The 20,911-nt window shown below is 45.2% G+C and overlaps 1 protein-coding gene across 2 annotated transcripts in view; it reads left to right on the top strand.

The window, feature by feature from the left end:
- The window catches only part of GLRA1 (glycine receptor alpha 1), a 73,692-nt gene extending 53,706 nt beyond the window's left edge, over window positions 1-19,986 (top strand). Inside the window, exons 5-9 of one of the 2 annotated variants that reach the window (XM_058544741.1) lie at window positions 2,579-2,661; window positions 3,828-3,965; window positions 6,092-6,306; window positions 13,631-13,777; window positions 19,696-19,986. In XM_058544741.1, coding sequence (XP_058400724.1) covers window positions 2,579-2,661; window positions 3,828-3,965; window positions 6,092-6,306; window positions 13,631-13,777; window positions 19,696-19,986 — 874 coding nt within the window. Of the gene's footprint in view, window positions 1-2,578; window positions 2,662-3,827; window positions 3,966-6,091; window positions 6,307-13,630; window positions 13,778-19,671 lie in introns of both variants that reach the window. The other variant, XM_058544692.1, reaches the window with a different exon arrangement.
- The last annotated feature ends 925 nt before the right edge of the window (window positions 19,987-20,911 follow it).

Below are 20,911 nucleotides of genomic sequence, written 5' to 3'. Positions count from 1 at the left end.
GAATAAAATACCATGGCAAGTCCTAGGAGCAAGTGGTTCATTATAACCAGGGAAACTGAGGACGCATCCCAGAGAAAGTGGAGTTAAATTAGGCCCCTAAGCTCACCCAGCATTTCAATAAGACAAGATAGGAAAAGAATATTGAGTAGTCAAAGACAGGGATCCATAGCAGGAGCTTTCAGCTACACAAGGTGAATACATTCTAGAGAACTGCCTTACAACGTGGTGCCTATAGTTAAAAACACTGTATTATACACTTAAACATTTGTTAAGTGGGTAGAGCTCATGTTAAATGTTCTTACTGCAAGGGAAAAACAAAATACCAGGGGAAAAACACAAAGCCTGAAAAATCACACCAACTTCAACATAAATGGGCCTGCCAGGGGGACAGCGATGTTCACAGGTACAAGCCAGGGCTGCTCCATCCTTCTACAAACCGTCTATAAATCCCTTCTATAAACCCTTTCTATCCTCTCTACCTTGCATTGAGTCTAGGAAGCTGGGACCCCTTCCCCAGCTGGGAGATATCCTGCAAATACTGGTGAGGGGCAAACTTGCAGGGTCTCCTGCCAGCCCTGCCCACCTAATTCCCAATCTCCTCCTCCAAGGCATGGAGAAAATGATCACTAGCCATGTTATTCTTACCTATGTACCATGCACTGAGAATTTACTTATTAGGCTGCGTACCTCCAAACAACCCATGAAGTAGTTTTGATTATGCCCATTTTGCAGATTAGACAAGTGAGGATCTGAAAGTTTAAGTCATTTGCCAAAATTTCCACAGCTAGTCAGTAGCAGAGCCTAGAGTCTGATCTGTTAGTGTGGATCTGATGCCCACTCAGAGCACACAAGAATAGTGCGTGGCATTCAATAGGCACTCAAATATTTGATGAATGAATGAATATGTTTTTATTTCAAAGACCTTAAAAGGGGCACTAGTCCTAAATGACTCCCCCTGCCCCTCCAGTTCCTCAGGGGAATGAGCTTTAAATGTCCAGTCCCGTAGTAGAGGCTGCACAGATCCTAATTCTCAGATGAGACAGAGTGTCTCCTGAAGGGAGAGGGGATTTAGGAAACTCAGAAAGGAAAGGAGGCGCAAGCTGGGAGAAACAAGAGGCTGATGTGGCCTTCCTCACCCCAGAGCTCACCCGCCCAGTGCACATCCAGACTGAAGGGTGACTGGCTCAGGATGGCCACCAGGCCCTGGCTGACTAGAGGGGTCACCCTGCTTCGATTTTGCTGCTGCCAGGCTGGTTTCATATCTCCGGGAAGCTAAGCCCCAGTGCAGCATGACAGAAGGATAAATCAGCAGAAAGTGATGTTCCCAAGGTCACTCAACTTCAGGAAATTAACCCAGTGTGACAGCTGCCCCACTTTGGAGCTTTTATCTTCAGAAATTCAACGGCATTCACTTTCCCTTCACTCTCCCCCTCCTCCCACCCATTTCTTTTCCCTCGTCTTCCCCTCCCTCTCCCTTCCCTTTCCCCCCTCTTGCTTCTACCTTGGGCTTAAAGGGACCCCATCCACAGCTGGGGGTGTGAGCTGGAGGGCAGAAGTTCATATAGGGCTGTGTGCCTCACCATGTGCAGCCAAGGGGCCAGCAGCCAAGCGCCACTAGACCACCACCAACTAGGTGTTTTTCAGGAGAGCAGTGCTAGAAAGCCTGCCAGCCAACACTTGAGCTCGGAATCCAAAGGCGAGGAGACATGGTTCTGAATCCTGGCAGAGCCGTCAGCTTGCTGTGTGCCCTTACACGTGTCCCTACCTATCCTCTACCCCAGTTTTCTCACCCGTCAAATGGGGGAGCTGGCCTGATGGTCTAAGGCTCTTTGGGCTCCGAGAGCCTTTCTTCTCCGTTCCCTGCAGCAGGCGCTCAGATGTTGGCAAAGCCTTTCAAGCTGAAACCTTGTACTCTAGCCTGAACTGCAGACCTGGGATTCTGTTAAGGGGACTCCCTCCGGTTCGGAGGTTGCAGCCTCTGCAAGAGTTGAACAACCCAAAACAAACAGCTATCCCAGAAGCCTGGGGGACCCCCCACTTCCCGACTGACCCCAGCATGAGCCCACAGGTGTGAGCCAGCTGTGTTTGAACACCCGGAAGGCAGGGGGCCTCTTTGGAATAACTTTTGATGAGCCCAGTGTACGAAAGGAGGCAGCCAAGAATATTAGCAACACCTGCTGCAGGTGCACCTGGAGGTGCCTGAGGCCTGGTGCTGCTCAACTTACAATTCAGGCTCTGCCCCTACCTGAGGGCTCTGCAGAAGAGTAGGGAATGGGGGTGGCCCCCAGCCTCCAGGCCTTTGGGCAACTTGCCAAAGACAGGTCCCTAGAAGACAGACAGACTCTAAAGAAACTCAGAAGTCCACTGACTGTGTGATTTTAGACACCCTAGGTTGTCTCTCTGAGCATCCACTTCCACATCTGGAATGTGGAAACATACATATACTTACTCAGTAAACACTAGTTCCCTGACCTCTTTGACCTCTCCTAGATAACTGATTTTCTGGTACTAACTAGAATGGAGGCACAGCTTCCCTGGTCTGTGGATCCAGCATCATTCAACTCCCTTTTCTTCCCAGAATCACTCTGACACTGGCCTGCCCCATGGACTTGAAGAATTTCCCCATGGACGTCCAGACGTGCATCATGCAACTGGAAAGCTGTGAGTCCCTTGAGTGAGGCCTCTAGAAAGAATCAGGCTCCCCTTTACCCACAGGACAGGCAGAAATTCCCACACAGCTGCTCCCAACCGCTGGACCCCAGGAGATTACGCTAATAGCCCAAAATACCAAATAAGGGGCTTTGCTCTTTGAAAATCCACTAGAAATATAACTTCCCTTACATTGTCTGACTGAGGCCCAGCTTTGGAGCCAGCAGCATTCTACTAAGAGGCACTGTTCCATGTCCACTGTGAACACGCTCTCCAGGAATGGGGGAGAAATAGCTTGAATAAGTCATGGTCCTTGAACTCACTGGGATGCTCACTCCAGCAGGGGAGATAGACAACTGGCTGCCCAAACAACTCTAACCCAGGGCAGCAAGTTGTAAGTGTGTTGCTAGAAGTACAAAACGCTGTGGCCTAATTGCAGGAAGAGTGCCTTCTGATTGGGAAAGAGAGAGGGTCTTGGAGGAGATCACAGGGAACCAGCATTTAACTGGTGGAGTAGCTGACTTCTTTGATTGCAAACACAAAAACCAATCTGACTAATTTAAAAAACGGAATTAAGTGGAAGGACATAGGGGTTTCTTATGGACTTGAAGGAGAAGCTAAAGTACGGGCACCAGGGGAGAGCATTTAGACAGCAGGAACTAATGGACCCTCCCCTTGGAGCCCCCCGTCTGAGGGGAATCAGCACCAGTCAACTCCGAACCTTTTGTCACTTCACTCAAGAGTCAAAGTCCAAGGGCAGAAAGTCTGATTGGCCTAGTAAAGTCACCATCTCACATCTTGGCCCCCAAATGATAGTCCCACGTGACGGCACACCAGAGTCATTCCCCAGAGGAAAATCTGCTGTGAGCAAGAGGGAGCTTGGGAGGATGGTGTGCAGGCACAAAGAGCAGAAGTCAACTGAATTTGACCACGGGGGTAAGGGTGGGGGCAACAGGACAAGCTAAGGTAGGATGCTGGGAGAGGTGGAAGGGCTGTGGGGTAGACGTAAACAATTAACCCAGTCTCAACCTCCTTTGGGGGCAGGGGGGGAAGCAACACAGTCTCATGAGTTCCATCGAGTGCCTGATGGCTCTCTGTCTCTGACCCTAACCAACCCTGACATGCTTCAAATAAGTGCTTCTGGGTGGTGACTGCTCCTTCTTCTGATCCCATCCCAGTTGGATATACCATGAATGACCTCATCTTTGAGTGGCAGGAGCAGGGAGCTGTGCAGGTGGCAGATGGACTAACTCTGCCCCAGTTTATCTTGAAGGAGGAGAAGGACTTGAGATACTGCACCAAGCATTACAACACAGGTAGGTTCAAGGGGCAACCCCCCTCAGATCCCACCTCCCAACCAGGGCCAGAGGTCATTTCAAACATTCATTCAATCATTGACACAATAGATCTTATGAGGTACCCCTGATGGACATAGCTGTGTATTTATTACCTAGTGGTTAAGAGAATAGTCCTTGAAACCAAAAAGTGTCTCTGACACTTTCTTCCTGTACATGCTGGGGCAAGTAACTTAAGCTTAGGCCACACCTCATTACAAGGGAAGCTGGGAGATACAGTCTTTACTTCAGATAGCAGTATGCCCATCTCAAAATGGGTCCTATTCCTAAGGCAGAAGGGAAGAGTGTCTCTCACAGAGGAACTAGCATTTCTCACAGAGCAAAAGTACAGAGAATGCGCACATTAAACCTCAGCAGGAGGGAGCTAGAGGAAGCACTGAAGATTAGTAAACAGTGAAGTTGTAAAGGGTTCTCTAGACCATGAGATACAAGAGAGCAGGGAAACCACGACTGGCTCAGCTCTCTATCTGCCATGCCTAGCGTGGCCTTTGTTGGAAGACTGAATACAGGATGAACTGGGGCCAGATCAAGACTGGCTTTGCATGCCCTATCTGAGGCTGGGAAGGAGCTCCTGGAAGCACTGTAGAAGACAGTTAATATGCCAGCTGGAGGGCTAGCTAGGAGGCTTCTGTCTGAACCCAGCTGAGTAGAGTGGAGGCACAAAATAGGCTGATGACAGGGGCCAAAGAGAAGAGGAGGTGAAGGAGGGGGATTGAGAGAAACCACTGTGGGCTCTGGTGCAAGTAGAAGGCCCAGAGAAAGAGCAGGCAGCCTGAAGTCTCGTCTGTTTAGGACAACTGCCCCTCTCTGGGTGACCTCGGAGATGGTTTAGAACCTCCCAAGATACTCTCTTCATCCCTGGGCAAGCTGAGACTCAGAGCGATAATGGTACTCCCTTAGCAGCCAGGAGAGCAACGACTCCCCATGAATCAAATAATCACAGCTGACTCTCCCATACCACAGAACTTTAGTGTTTACACAGCATTTTCTCATCTATTATCTCATTTGCGCTACACCATTCACAATTACGTGAGAGCTGAGTTATGTACTAGGCCCCGTGGATACAAGGAGAAAAGACTGGCAAGGCCCTGTCCACATGGAGCGTACAGTCCAGGCAGCTCTAGGAAATCCCCTAGCTACTGTGCTTCCATGGACTGCAGCTGAGATCCCACCAGGGGACTGGCCCTGTCCCAGTTCAAGGGATACACAGATAGGGAGGGGACAAGCTGCCCAGAGCCTAGTGCAGAGGACAGAGAGAAAGAGAGAGAGACTGACTTGCCTACACACTCATTGTATGATGCCTTAAAGGCTCTGATGATTGTGTGAACAGAACTGAAGGAAGACAGGAAAAAAAGAGGCCTTGTGCCTGGAGGAGACTCCACATTTAAACTGGCAGGGAGGAGAGGAGGGTTTCTTTGGCTGGTTGTGGGGAGGAACAGGGCATTCCAGGCAGAGGGATTAGCTGAATCAAAAGTTCAAAAGTGCAGAAGCACAAAACATGCTCCAGGCAAGGGATGGAGCGGAGGGGATCATGATTAGGGTGAAGAAAGAAGAGAGATGAGATGGAAGAACAGGCTAGAGCTCAGTGGTGAAGGGCAGACTCAAGAGCGTGAACTCTTCCCTGTAGGTAACGGGGACTTTCCTGTGTGAGGAGAGAAGGAAGGAAAGAAAGGTTTTACAAGAGGAAGTAACAGGATCAACTCATACTTTGGGAAGATAACTGGCAGAAGGATAAAGAATGGTCCACTTAGGCCCACTCTTAGCAATAAAATAGTGATGATGAGGATGATGGCAACTGACATTCCTGAGCATTAATGATGTATGAGGACTGTGCTAAGTTCTATATAGGCATCATCTCATGTTATCATCACAGCAACCATATGAAGTAGGTATTATTATCATCATCATCATCATTATCCCCAGTTTACCATAGATGAGAAAACTGAACACAGAGAGATCAAACACTTCCCTAAGGACACGGCTAGTGTAAGGCTGAACCAGCCTTACACCAGCCGAGGTTGCTCTGAACTCTAAGCCTTGTTCCTATCCACTAGGCTACTTTGCCTTCTCACTATAATCTCTTGCAGGTAAATTCACCTGCATCGAGGCCCGCTTCCACCTGGAGCGACAGATGGGCTACTACCTGATCCAGATGTACATTCCCAGCCTGCTCATTGTCATCCTCTCATGGATTTCCTTCTGGATCAATATGGATGCTGCTCCAGCCCGTGTGGCCCTGGGCATCACCACCGTGCTCACCATGACCACCCAGAGCTCTGGCTCCCGAGCATCCCTGCCCAAGGTAAGCCCTACTGCCCAAGAGCACAGAACACCTGGACAGATAAGGCAGACACTCATCTCCCTACCCTGCCTCACATAATAGGAGCACAAGGAATTAGTCACTATTTCTTTACTACACTTGGCAGGATCCACCATTCTGATCCACCAAACCTTTCTGCCAGACTTAACATTATGTTCTATACAGTTGCCAGACACCACATTTTGCTGCAATGTTAGACACACATTCTTCTTCATTTACTATCAACACTCAACACCACCTCCTCCTCCATTCACTTGGAGTGTTAAGTACAACATTCTGCTCCTCTCACCATTAATAGTAGATACTTTGTGTTGGGGGTCTCCAAGACTACCCCCACATTCAGAGATTTTATGTTACTCACAGCGTATCGTTGTACTCATAGCTAAGATTTCTTACAGTGATGTATTAAGGATACACAGCTAGACTACAAGGGGAAAAGACACAGAGTCTGGAGGAATCCATTTACTAGCTTTCTTGCTCTCTTCATCCCACGAGGGACCACACAGAGCACACTCACCACAGCAACAAAAAGGCAGCCACAAGTGTGTGATGTTTCTGCCCAGAGAGACAGAGAAAAACAAATTGTTTTGAGATTCATTTAAGACTCAATACACAATGTTGTTTTTGGGTGCTGGTCATGAAACCAATAGGTCATGCCTGGTAGATACCAAAATTCCAGACTCCCAGAAGGAGAGCAGGTGTTCAGCATAAACCGTACTGTCTGCACGGTCTAGACACAGTGAGGCACCCTGATTGGTTAGGGAAGGTGGGAACACTCCCAAAACCCAAGTTCCCAGATGTCAACCCAAGGCCAGCCTTGCAAACAGGTCCTTTGTAAGATGGTAGCCTCATGCCTGCTATGTTAACACTTTTCTGCACATTCGTCAATCCAATTCTTACAATTCTGATGTTACACACCACATTCTTGTACCTTCACTCTTAGCTCTTGAACCATATTCCACTCCATTCACCGTTAACACCAGACACAGCATTTCATTCCATTCACTATTAATGCCAGGTACACACTCTGCTCCATTCTCTCTATGCTAGAGACAACATTCTGTTCCATTCTTCCAACACCAGACACAGCATTCCACTTCATTCATTACCGACACCAGACACTACTTCTCCTCCAGTCACCCTTAAAATAAACGCAACATTCTGTTCCTTTCACTGTTAACACTAGACCTCTCATTCTGCTTAATTCACTTTTTACACTAGACATGATGTTCTGCTTCATTAACTATTAACTCCAGACACCACATACTCCTCCATTCACCCAGACTTGAGGTGCAACATTCTGGTCCCTTGACTACAAATGCTTGATGCCTCGTTCTGCTTGACTCTCCCGTAATGCTAGGTACTGCAGCCTACTACATTCACAACTGTTGTTGGAGCCACATTCTGCTTTATTTACCCAACACTAGACACAACATTCCGCTCTACTATTAATGCCAGACACCATACTCTGCTCCCTTCAGCCTTATGTTAAATGCAACATTCTGCACCATTTCCAATTAATGCTGGACTTAACATTCTGTTTTGATACAGAAAACTTGAAAGAATCTACAATGAACACCCTAAAGCCTTTCACCTGGATTCCAATTGTTACCATTTTGCCATATTTACCTTGTCTCTCTCTATATATATAGATAGGTAGGTAGGAAGGTAGTTAGATGCAATTTTTGCTGAACCATTTGAAGGTTACAGACATCATGACAATTCATCTCTAAATAAAAAATAAGGACCACAATGATATTATCACATCTAAAAAATTAACATTAATTCAATAGTAATTATTATATTGTATATCAATTATATCGATATATATTATATATCAATAATTATTATTGAATCAGAAATAATTCCACAATATCATCTAATATAGAACCCTTATTTAAATTGTCCCGATTGTCCAAAAAAGAATGTCATCAATGAACATAGTGAGGGATCCAATCAAGGACCCAAAAAAGATTCGTATTGCATATGATTGCTCTTTTAATATAGAATATTTTCCCCACTGTTTTTAGTTTTTCATGGCATTGTTCCATTAACTTTTAATGTGAAACATGTCATCCTACTTCATTGCCATCAACACTAGACATCACTCTCTCCTCTAGTCATCCTTACAACGAAACGCAGCAATCTGCCCTTTGCACTAACACTAGGCTTTGATTCTGCTACATTCACTATAAATGCTTGAAACCAGTTTCTCTGTTTACTATTAACACCTGACAACACATTCTGCTCTTTTCAGTTGTAACAGCAGACAGAATGCTCTGCTTCCTTTTTCTTACATTAGACAACATTCTGCTCCACTCTCTACTAATAGCTGATGCCACATTCCCCTCACTTATAAGTTACACTAGACCCAACACTCTGCTCCACTCATTGTTAACATTAGACTTGGCTCTGTTTGCTATTAACACTCAACCTCACATTCTTCCCCATCCACTTTTTTTAAAGCATAAAATTCAGTGGCATTCAATATATTCACAACGTTGTACCCTCTCACCACTATCTCATTCCAGAACCTTTTCATCACCCCAAAAAGAAACCCCATACTCATTAACAATCACTCCTCGTTCCCCACTCTCACCACCCTTTGGAAACCACTAATCTACTTTCTACTCTATGCATTTTCCTATTCTGGACACCTCATATAAATGAAATCATACAATATGTGTACTTTTGACTAGCTTCTTTCATTTAGCATAATGTTTTCAAGGTTCTTCCATGTTGTAGAATGTATCAGTACTTCATTCCGTTTTGTGGCTGAATAATATTCCATTGTATGGATATATCACATTTTGTTTATCTATTAATCAGTTGATGGACATTTGGGTTATTTCCACTTTTTGGCTATTACAAATAATGCTGCTATAAACATCTGTGTACAAGTTTTTGTGTGGACATATGTTTTCCACTCTCAAAGACACATACCTAGGAGTGAAATTGCTGAGTCATATGTACTACACGTTTAACTTTTTGAGGAACTGACAAACTATTTTCCAAAGTGACTACACCATTTTATAATCCCATCAGGGTTCCAATTTCTCCACATCCTCACCAACACTTGTTATCACCTTCTTTTCAATTACAGATATCTTAGTGGGTGTGAAGTGGTATCTCACTGCGGTTTTGATTTACATTTTCCTAGCGACTAATGATGTTGAGCATTCTTTTGTTGTTCTTATTGGCCATTTCTATGTCTTCTCTGGAGAAATGTCTATTCAAATCTTTTGCCCACTTTTTAATTGGGGTATTTGTCTTTTCATTGTTGAGTTATAATAGTTCTTTGTGTATTACGGATTTTAAACTTTTATCAGACATATGATTTGCAAACATTTTCTCCCATTCTATGGGCTGTCTCTTCACCAGATTGATAGTGTCCTTTATACACAAAAGTTTTTAATTTTGATGAAGTCAAATTTATCTATTTTTTCTTTTGTTACTTGTGATTTGGTATGATATTTAAGAAACTAATGCCTGATCCAAGGTCATGAAGATTTCTCCTACGTTTTTTTCTAAGAGTTTTATAGTTTAGCTCTAAAGTTATGTTTTTGATTTATTTTTGCACATGGTAGGAGGGAGGGATATCATTCTTTTGTTTGTGGATATCCAGTTGTCCCACCACCACTTGATGAGAAAACTATTCTTTCCCTCCACTGAATTTACATCCTTGTCAAAACTCAATTGGCCATAGATGTATAGGTTTATTTCTGGACTCTCAATTCTAGTCCATTGATCTATATGTTTATCCTTATGCCAATACCACACTGTTGATTACCATAGCTTTGTAGTAAGTTTTGAAATTGGGAAGTGTGAGTCCTCCAACTTTGTTCTTTTTAAAGATTTGGGAATTCTGGGTCCCATGCATTTCCATATGAACATGAATATGAATTTTAAGATCAGCTCATCAATTTCTGTAACAACAACAAAAAAAGGAATTTTGATTAAAAATGCATTGAGTCTATAGATGAATTTGGGGAGTACTGCCATCTTAACAATATTAAGTCTTTCAATCCGTGAATACAGGATGTCTTCCCATTTATTTGGGTCATCTTTAATTTCATCCCACTGCCTATGGTTTTTAATGAGAAATCAGCTGTTCATCTTATTGAGGATCCCTTGTACATGACGAATTGCTTCTCTCCTGCTACTTTTTCTCTCTTTGTCTTTGGCTTCTGCCAGTTTGTTTATGGTGTATCTAGGTGTGGATCCCTTTAAGTTTATCTTGCTTGGAATTCATTGAGCCTCTTAGATGTGTACATTAGTGTTTTTCATCAAATTTGGGAAAATTTTGGCCATTATTTCTTCAGATATTCTTTCTGCCTCTTTCTCTCTCTCCTCTCCTTCAGGGACACCCACTAAACATATGTTAGTGCACTTGATGGTTCCCCACAGGTCTCTGAGTCTCTGTTTATTTTTCTTTATTTTGTTCCTCAGACAGAATAATCTCAAGTTCACTGATTCTTCTTCAGGTTCACTGATTCTTTCTTCTGTCTGCTCAAATGTGCTATTGATCCTCTCTCGTGATATTCAGTTCAGTTATTTTACTTTTGAACTCCAGAATTTCTAGTTGGTTCTTTTTTATAATTTCTATCTCATGCTCTATTTAGTAAGACTTTGTTCTCATACTTTTCTTTAGTTGTTTAGACATGGTTTCCTTTAGTTCTTTGAATATATTTAAAACAACTGATTTAGAGTCTTTATCTGTTAAGTTCAACATCTGGGCTTCCTCAGGGTCAACTTCTTTTGGCTGCTTTTTTTTCTTAGTCAATTCAGGCAGCTTTAACAAAGTACAATAGACTGTGTGGCTTATAATCAACTGAAATTTATTTTTCACAGTGCTGGAGGCTGGAAGTCTAAGTTCAGGGTGGCAGCAGAGTCAGGTTCCAACAAGGACCCTCTTCCAGTTGCAAACTGTCATCTTATTATTGTATCCACACATGGTGGAAAGAGAGCTAGCTAGCTCTCTGCCCTCTTCTTATAAAGGCACTAATCCCACTCATGAGGGTTCTACTCTCAAGATATAATGACTTCCCAGTAGCCCCACCTCCAAATATTATCACATTGGGATTAGGATTTCAACATATGAATTGGGGGGAGACACAAACATTCAGTCCATTGCAGGGCCATACTCTCTTATTTCTTTGCATATCTTATAATTTTTGTTGAAAAATGCACGTTTTACATAACATAATGTGGCATCTCTGGAAATAAGATTCTCCTCCCTCCTCAGGATTTGTTGTTGTTGTTGCTGTGTTGTTTGTTTGTTTAGCAACTTTTCTGAAGTAATTCTGTAATGTCTGTTCTTCCTTGTGTGGAACCACTGAAGACTCTGCTCAGTTAGCTTGGTGGTTAGCTAAAAATTGGACAGAGATTTCCTTAGCTGCCTGGAACCTATAAATCTCTCAGCCTTTGCCTAGGAGCTCTGTGTGTGTATTAGGACACATCTTCAACACTCAGCCAGGCAGTTTACAACTTTGCCTTAGTCTTCACTTCCTGCCTGCTCAGTGCATCAAGGTTAGCTAGAGTTGAGAGCTAAGGGCCTTCTCAGGTCTTTCCTGGGCATGCATAGAGGCCTAAGCATGCAGATAGATTTCTAGGAATATGTCAGAGCTTTCTAAAGCCCCCCATGAGCATCTCATTTCCTAGCTTTTCCTTTTAAGCTTTTTGATCAACCTATTGTTTGCCTCAGGCTGACATGATGTTCAACATTTGCTACATGATGCTCAAGAAATGCCCCCAGGGAAAAGACTGTTCATACTGGGCCAACTCCTAGTCAGGTCAAATAAAGCCAGCCTGGTGAGTGGGGTCTTTCAGTGAATCACAAGGCAGGTCAAATAATGACAATTCTCTGGGAATGGGGCTTTAAAGAAGATCCAACTCTATTCTGCCCTATCCAGTGATTGCCAGGATCCTGGTTTTCACTGTGCTTGCAGGCTATTGGTTTTCAAGGCTAGCATGGAGCCAGGGATGGGAGGACGGGAATAGGGCAAGTTAAAACACCACAAAGCCCCAAGAAAAATGAAAACATATGTCTACATAAAAACTTGTGCAGAGATGTTCATAGCAGCATTATTCATAGTAGCCAAAAGATAGAAACAACTCAAATGTCCATCAACTGCCGAATGGATCAACAAAATGTGGTACATCCATACAGTATCATATTATTTGGCCATAAAAAAGAATAAAATAGTGATACATGCTACAATATAGATGAATCTTGAAAACATCCTAAGTGAAACAAGGCAGTCAAAAAAGGCCACATACTGTATGATTCCATCATATGAAATGCCTAGAACAGGGACATCTATAGAGACAGAAAGTAGATTACTGGTTGCTTAGGACTGGGGTGGGGGAATTGGGGAAATAGGGGGATCATGGCTAAAAGGTACACTTTCTTTTAAAGGTGATGAAAACACTCTAAAATTGACTGGGACGTTGGTTGCACACATCTGTGAATGTATAAAAACCACTGAATTGGTCCTGCCTGGTGGCGCAAGTGGTTAAGTGCACGCACTGCACTTCAGCAGCCCGGGGTTCCTGGTTTCAGATCCCGGGCACGCACTGACGCACCACCACATGTCAAGCCATGATGTGGCAGTGTCCCATATAAAGTAGAGGAAGATGGGCACGGATGTTAGCTCAGGGCCAGTCTTCCTCGGCAAAAAAAAAAAAAAAAAAAGCACTGAATTGTACACTTTAAATGTGTGAATTGTGTAGTGTGTGAATTATATCTCAATAAGGCTGTTCTTTTTAAATACCACAAAGCTTGCCATTCTTACTGAATTCAGCTGCTTTTCTTAAATGAGTGCTCAAATTTATTGCTGTTAGCCTTTCGTTAATTAACAGAATTCTTAAAAAGTTGATGCTGACCATTTTTGCTGGTCTTCTCATTGCTTTTATGGAGGAGAGTTTTCGAAGATCTTACTCTGCCATTTTTGCTGACATCTTCCATTTGCTTTTAATGCTAGGTGGAACATTCTGTTCCTATCGCCCTTAGACTAAACACACATTCTGTTCCACTCAATGGTAACGCGAGATACACCATCGTCCTCTTGTTAGTACTTTTCTAGGTACCGTGTTCTTTTCCCCCTATAGTCTGTCCAGTCTTCTTGATGCATTTCTCTTCTGCTTTCCTCTGCACACTCCACCCTAATATCCCAGCTGAGGAGGGGGCAGCAGTAGGTGACAGGGGAAGTTACTGAGGAGCAGAAAACATCCCACCATGCTCAATACCTCATTCTCCTCTGCCCTCACCTCTCTGTGCTCTTCCCCCACCCCCTACCCACTCCAGGTGTCCTATGTGAAAGCCATTGACATTTGGATGGCAGTGTGCCTACTCTTCGTGTTCTCAGCCCTGCTGGAGTATGCCGCTGTCAACTTTGTGTCTCGGCAACACAAAGAGCTGCTCCGATTCAGGAGGAAGCGAAGACATCACAAGGTAGGCCTCTGGGTCACTGCCTAAGGAGGGGCAGCTGGTGGTAAATGCAAGAGTTCCAGGGAGCCTTGTCTTGTGATACTTGTTTGACTGGACCATCCTTCTCAGTGGGTAAGGCTGGCACAAAATAGGGATCAAAGCCCTAGAAGTCCCAATGTCCCCTCCTGTAAACAATGCCCTGATTGGGTCTATAGGCAGTCAGTTTTCCAACCGCAATAACACTATAGAAATTATCAGGTTACACCTGAAGACAGAACTGATGGAGCAAATGCTGACGGGGCCAAGATAATAACTAGCTATAAACCCAAAGCATGGCAGACTGAGAGAGGTTTATCGGTGTTTTCTGCAAGCCTGCATTATTTCAATAGGCTTGGTTCCAGAAGGGAACTATACCACAAAACATGAGATCTTTGAGTAGAATGTCCAGGTTCCAGGCTTTTGCTTCCTACCTCCAAAAAGGGGTATCAAGCAAGACCCCCCGCCCCCAGAGTGGATTCTCCCACTTTATGAGGGATTGAATAAAGGAACATTTGGCAGTCCCTCTCAGAAAAGTCACCAACCCTCTGTTAATTCAGAAGCTGTGTTCCAACCAGCAAATGCCATTAGGGAGTGTGCAGCCTGTGGGAGCAAACTGGCTCCACACCCTGGTCCATAACTACTTCCCCAGGAGACCTTTCTCCTGGAGATCAGAGACTACACTTCTCTCTCCAGCCTCATCTTCACATCACTTTCTCCTTTGCTCTCTAACTTTCTTCCCAGTTCCTCAAACATACACAGAGGACTTCAGATACCTTGTTCTCACCTCCTGGGTCGCTCTTCCAGAGCACTATGCCTGGTATTAACCAAGCATTCGTTTTCCAGGTATCACTGACGTATCTTTCCCTGATACCCTAGTCAAGGTCTAGGTCCTGTATTGAAGTTCTTATGCAAGGCTGTCAAGTATGGCTATGCAGGTTGTATCCTACAAGGGCCCCTAGCCAAAGAGGCATTCTTCTCTAAGTCTTCCCTAGTGTGGACTGTATCAGCCAGAGGAAGGGATTCCAATTCATATGCCTGGGGGGGGGGGTGCCATTTTTCTAATTTGCACTAAGATGATGTGTGTGCTAGCAAAGGCCATGTTCTAATTAAACTCGATTTCTTTCCTTCTGAATATTTATCTTGATTTATAATTATACATTCAGTGATGTGATTGTTTTATGGTCATCTCTTCCACTGAATTATAAGCTATATGAGGGCAGAGACTATGTCTATTTTTGCTCAGTGGTGTAGCCCTGGTGCCTAACACAAAGCCTGACATATAGTGAACATGCAATAGGCATTTGTTGAACAAATGGACAAAAGGATAAACAAGCTAATGAACAAGGAGGTGGCCTTTCAAGCAGAGAGCCTACCCAGGAGTTTTTCCAGTGACAGATTAGGGCAACTAAGACCCCATGCACTATGATCTGTCGAGCCACACCACACACCTGCCACACACCAAGGCCCTACAAGCTTTAGGTTGACCTACTTAAACTAGCTGTCTGCCCAGCTACAATGTGCTGTGTCAAAGGATTCTGCCTCTTGAGCACTGTTTGGTATGTTACTTCAGGCTAGACTCTTTCTGGGCCCAGTTTCTGCATCTATAAAATGGACTAAGCAGGCATAATAGAGGACTGTGGTGAGGATTAAATCAGATGCCAAAGTAGCTTTAAGTTTTGTTCCTGCCACACAAGTGCCAGGGATTAAAATGATTACATAGGCACAGATTTCATCAGTACGTTTCTTAAACATCAGCAATCTGCTTCAATTAACTTCTAGCAGTTTACCATAGGCAGAAGGCAGACATTCCAAGACAGAAGATGTCCATGGGAGTTAAGACATAACCTCCTTCTAAACCTGCATTGGAAGAGGAAAGTATCTTGGGTGCAGCAAGCCAGACAGAACTTCTTGAAAGGCCCCTAGTTTTTGTCCTTCCATTACTGTCCGTTGGATACCTAGCCTCTGACTCTTAAAATAACCTAAGCAAGGATCTGACCAAACACAACTATCTCTGGGATTTATTTTTTACTTTTCCTTTTTTTCCCATGGGCTAGCTGCTTTAGCATTTCCCTCTGCTAAAAGAAGGTTAATACAGTCATCAAAAAGACATTTATTTGGGAAGACTATGTCTAAAATATTTGACTAGCACCAGGCCGCTAGACTGTGCACTGCACAACTCCAGGGGGCTCTATTTGCATAGACTAAAATGTGAATGGAGCCCCCAGATATGGGACTATAGGCTGCCTCCATGCTCACCAAATCCCTACCAGTTTTACACACTAGAGGAAAACAAGAGCTTTCTGGCCAGGTAAAGTGTGAATAAAGCAACTAGCCGGATTTGATCAGATTCTCTTGCTCAGTTCCCTCCTCGCTGTGTCACAGCATGTTAGTGCTGGAAGAGCTCTAGAGAGCATCCCATCCGCTCCTCCTGTGCAAAACGACGACAGCGAGGAGGAGCCAGTCACCAGGATCATGGAGGCACTGATGGCAAAGGCAGGGGAGGTGCCTGAGGACCCATGGCTTTTCTCAAAACACTGACCGTACACCATCAGTTGCTTATCTGTTCATCAATGTTTCCACCCTGAAGCAGATAAAAATAGTCCTACATTTATTAGATCTTAAATAAGAACTGAGATTTATCCCAAAGCAGAGGGCAAAAACTAGTAGCCAGAAGCTCAAATTCGACCTGCAAATGTCCTTAATTTCACCAGTAGTGTCTTAAAAGTCTGGAATAAGGTGCCAGCATTTAAAAATCACACTTCTAGCTTCATTCCAAAAATCGCAGCATCAGGTCCCATTGGGTTCACATCCCACGTGGTATTGGTGCACCAGACAGCTGCCTTTAGGTAGAGAATGCATTCTCCAGTTTACCACAGTCCCTTCTAACTGGAGAACTTTTTCAGCCCTGGCTCACCTCATCACTCACATTTCTCCTGCCTGGCTCTGCTGTGCATTTGAATTAGTGTGACCTTGTTCCTAAGGGCTCTAGACTTGGCCCAAATGTCAGAAACTACAAGGACACAGAATTGGGCTCACTGTAAAGAGCTTCCTTTGGAGTAAGTCCCTCTGGATGTGGCTTGTGCATGGCGTTGTACAAGCTTGGGCTGCAGAAATCTCCCTTTAGCAGGAAGTTTGCAGAGGGAATTTTAAGCCCCAGATGGTGAGTGAAGAGGAACTAGCTACATGGCCGCGTTTCTCAGAGCCTGTGAGCTACACTAGGCTCCCCAACTCCCACCATCCTCCCACGTTACCTCATTTGTTGGGCAGAAAGCATCTGGCCCTCGAACTCCCTGGCCAGGCTCATTAGTCAGATTATTAGGAAACCTCTGTGAGCCCAATGGCAGGCATGCTACCAATCTCCCTGGGTTCCAGAGAACACTACCAGATTGCTTCCGCCCCATCCCCAAGCCACTCCAGATGCAGCTGGGCATTCATTTCCTGCCACCTGCTGGGCAGGATAGGAATAGCAAGACTTTGTCCCATCACTTCTAGGGAATTGCCTTCCTCCTGGCTACAATGTGGAATAGATAATCATCTAACCAGATGGGACCTCTAGTCCACACCTCTGTCCCTCCCACTCCCATGTTTAACAGATGAGGAAGGCAGAGAATAATTCACCCAAAGTTATATAGAAAGTTAAAAATTTACTTGTATTTCTTCACCAGTCCCCGCTTCCTTTTTTTAAAGAATTTATTTAAATGGGGTTGTATTCCTACTACCAGGACGATTTGAGACGTATGATAAATGCTCGAGAAATCTTTGGCAGATGATTGAATCTGGTCCAACACCCTCATTGCAGAAGTGGGGGAAAGAGGATGCGCCACAGAGCCTGGCGAATAGGCGCTCAGTAAATATTTGTCTATGAGTATGGAGGGTCTGTGCCAGGGCCAAGGAGAGGAGTTGGGGGAAGCTGGCCAAATTACTGGACCTGTGCCTGGAAGGGGGCTGGGTCTGACTCTGTTGCTTATCAATATAAATCTGCCTTTGCTGCAGGGTAGGGTGCTTGAAAATGTTTTTTCACTAGGCTCTGGTTATGCAAGGGGAAGCACCAAATTACTTATTCAACAAATACTTACTGAGCTTTGAGCTTATGCCCAGGAACTATGTTCATATGCTCAGTGTTGAAGGTGCAATGAACATGACAGACTTTGCCTCTGCCTTCATGGAACTTATATTCTAAGGAGAGACACAGACATAACCAAGGAATACGATGCGATAAGAGCTTAAAAAAAAAGAGGGAGAGATGTGCAGGGAGCTTATGGAGCACATAGCGGGGACACTCAGCCTATCCTTGGGCTCAGGGAAGTCTCCTGAGTAAGACTTGGTTCAGTGAAAGGAAGGAGTTGGCAGCACAGGTGGGGTTAGGAGTGTGTTCCAGGCAGAGAACAACTTGAACAGAGGCCCAGAGTTGAGAAGGAACGTGGCACTTTGGAATAGGTGAAAACGTTTCAGGATGACTGGAGCATAGAATGCCAGATAGAGAATGGCCCAAGACGAGAATGGAGAGGCAGACAGGGTCCAGGTCATCTAAGGCCTTGTTTACCATGTAAGGATTTTAATTATCATGGAGTCTGTGGCAGCCTATTAAAAAGTTCTAAGCGAAAGATGACCGATAAGATCTGTGTTATGACAACCCAGATAGGCTGGAGGCGGGGGGGAGGGCAGACAGCAGGCAGTAGGGAGACTAGGTTGGAAGTCGTCAGAAATGGTGGCCCAACCTAGGATGGCAAGAGTAGGCTGGAGAGGCACCTGTGGCTCCTATAGTGCGTTTCTTGTTCTCTGTTGGCCCTGTCCTGCAGAGGAACAAGCAGAAGATGGAGTTCCTGCTCCAAAAGCTCTCACTCTCTAAGATGGCAATGTGAGCTGATCAGACTTCCCCAGCGCCACACACTGAATCAACAGCTCAACTGAGACTCTCAGTGCCACCCAGAGCTCACGTGGAAAGTAACAAAGCTGGGCACGCTGAGAGCAGACAATAGCATCTCCATGAATCAGCTCAGGGCAGGATCACCATGAGCTGGGAAAGGCAGAAATGAGAAGGATGAGGGCAGCAGGCATTTTGGCAGTGAGCCTAAGGCAGGGAGGTGGGAACGTACAAGGGATGATTGAGAAAGTGCAACAAAACTGGCACGTGTGCAAAGCTTGTGGTGGGGGAAGGGAAAAATCTATAAAGGTGAGTTGGAGCCAAACGATGAAGGACCTTCAACGATAACTTGATAAAAATCCAGAGCTTTGTTTGAGGTCACAACTGCCAGGGATATGGGAACATGGAGGTAGGAAGAAGCTGTGGCTTCCCTGGGTTGCAAAACGGAGGTGAGGCCCACAGCTCTTGCTGCCTCCCAGGCCATTTGTCCCTTCCCCCCAACCCACACACAGAAGACATTAATTCGGGAATGGGGTGGGAGAAGAGGGCAAGGAGGCAACAGAGGCAAAGCAGGGGATCTCTCCAAATTGTCCCCTGGATTTCTAACAAAACAGTATTCGGAGCATCTGCTCATCTATAACCTCTGATGGTCAAAAGAACCTTTTGAGGTAATGGGGTGAATCATACCCCCATCTATAGGAAAAAATGAAATTAAGAAACCCTGAGACTCACAAAAGGAAAGGACTTGCCTAAGGTCATACAGGCAGCAAGTGACAGAGCTGAGACTTGAACACAGGTCTCCAAATTGTATGCCACATTCTATCCCCTGGTCTGCATCTGTTTCAGCATGCAAGTGGCGCCCCTCTATAAGGCATAACTCCCCAGCCAGCCAAAAAGCCTTCGGAAACCAGGAATGGTGCAGTCCGGGAGGCAGGCGGAACCAGATGGGCATGGCCTGGCCCCCAGGGGAGTGCCTTGCAGGGAGGGTGCCCAGCCCCTGTCTTATTTTAAGTAGAGCCCCATGTTGAATCTATTCCAGGAGGATGAGGCCGGAGAGGGCCGCTTCAACTTCTCTGCCTATGGGATGGGCCCAGCCTGTCTGCAGGCCAAGGATGGCATCTCGGTCAAGGGCGCCAATAACACCACCACCACCAACCCCCCTCCTGCACCATCGAAGTCCCCGGAGGAGATGCGAAAACTCTTCATCCAGAGGGCCAAGAAGATCGACAAACTATCCCGCATCGGCTTCCCCATGGCCTTCCTCATCTTCAACATGTTCTACTGGATCATCTACAAGATTGTCCGCAGGGAGGATGTCCACAATCAGTGACGGGTCTGGGATGGGGGGAGGCTGGGAGAGGGCAGAGTGGCAATAGCACAGGAATCTGAGAGCCTAAGGAAGAAAAGGGGCAGAGAGGGAGGGGACACATACACAACTCTCTCTTTCTCTGCAACATGTGCAACAGCAAAATGCAGTGATGCATGAATCTTAGAATGTGGCACTATCTATTTAACCTCGGGTGGGCTGGTGGGAGGGGGGGCGGGAGGGGCTTTTCTAATACAGGAACTGAGGGGCTGGGAGGAAGGGGAGGGTTATGGGGTGGAGGTGGGGAGTGGGGAAATAACAGCTTTCAGAAATTTGAGTCCATGGGCTGTGCAGTTTTCCTATTTGGAAGGAGAGTGCAGTCTGCCCCAGAGCAGAAGGAAAGCAATGTAATATATGATATATATTCATGCTTACTATTAATGCAAAACCACAAGAACAAAAGATTTGTTTCTTAACCTATCAGCCTAGTAACTGCTTAAATTTTTAAAGTCACAGAAGTGATGGACAATTTTTCCCAGAGTGGAAACAGTCACAAATAAGCTTGCTCTGGTGTGTGTCCCACATCATGCTCCTCCAAACGCCATGCCTATCTTCAAACTGGCCCAGGTGGACACACGCCAAAAAGCCATTCTGCCTCTGCTTCCAGATGGTTGTGTGGCGTGAGCATGGGTAGTGGAAATGGGGAAAGGTGGAGAGAAGAGAAGGGAGTGACTAAAGAGACGGGACAATGCAGAGGTCCAAGGATTGAGAATCAAGATAACTCCACCTCAGTCCTCATGTCTCAAGGCTAAGGACCACACCTGCCCTTCTCTGAGCCCTCTGGCTTCTGTGCTCCAACATCCACCCCACTTACCCTCCCTCCAGCACCACCCAGAACTGGCTGCCATGGTTTTCTCATTATATCGCCAATATGCAATCTTTTTTATGG

This window comes from Diceros bicornis, chromosome 1 (genome assembly GCF_020826845.1).
Source record: "Diceros bicornis minor isolate mBicDic1 chromosome 1, mDicBic1.mat.cur, whole genome shotgun sequence".
NCBI classification, from domain to species: domain Eukaryota; kingdom Metazoa; phylum Chordata; class Mammalia; order Perissodactyla; family Rhinocerotidae; genus Diceros; species Diceros bicornis.
The sequence above is the reverse complement of the archived record's forward strand: the minus strand, read 5'-3'. Positions and strand labels throughout refer to the sequence as shown.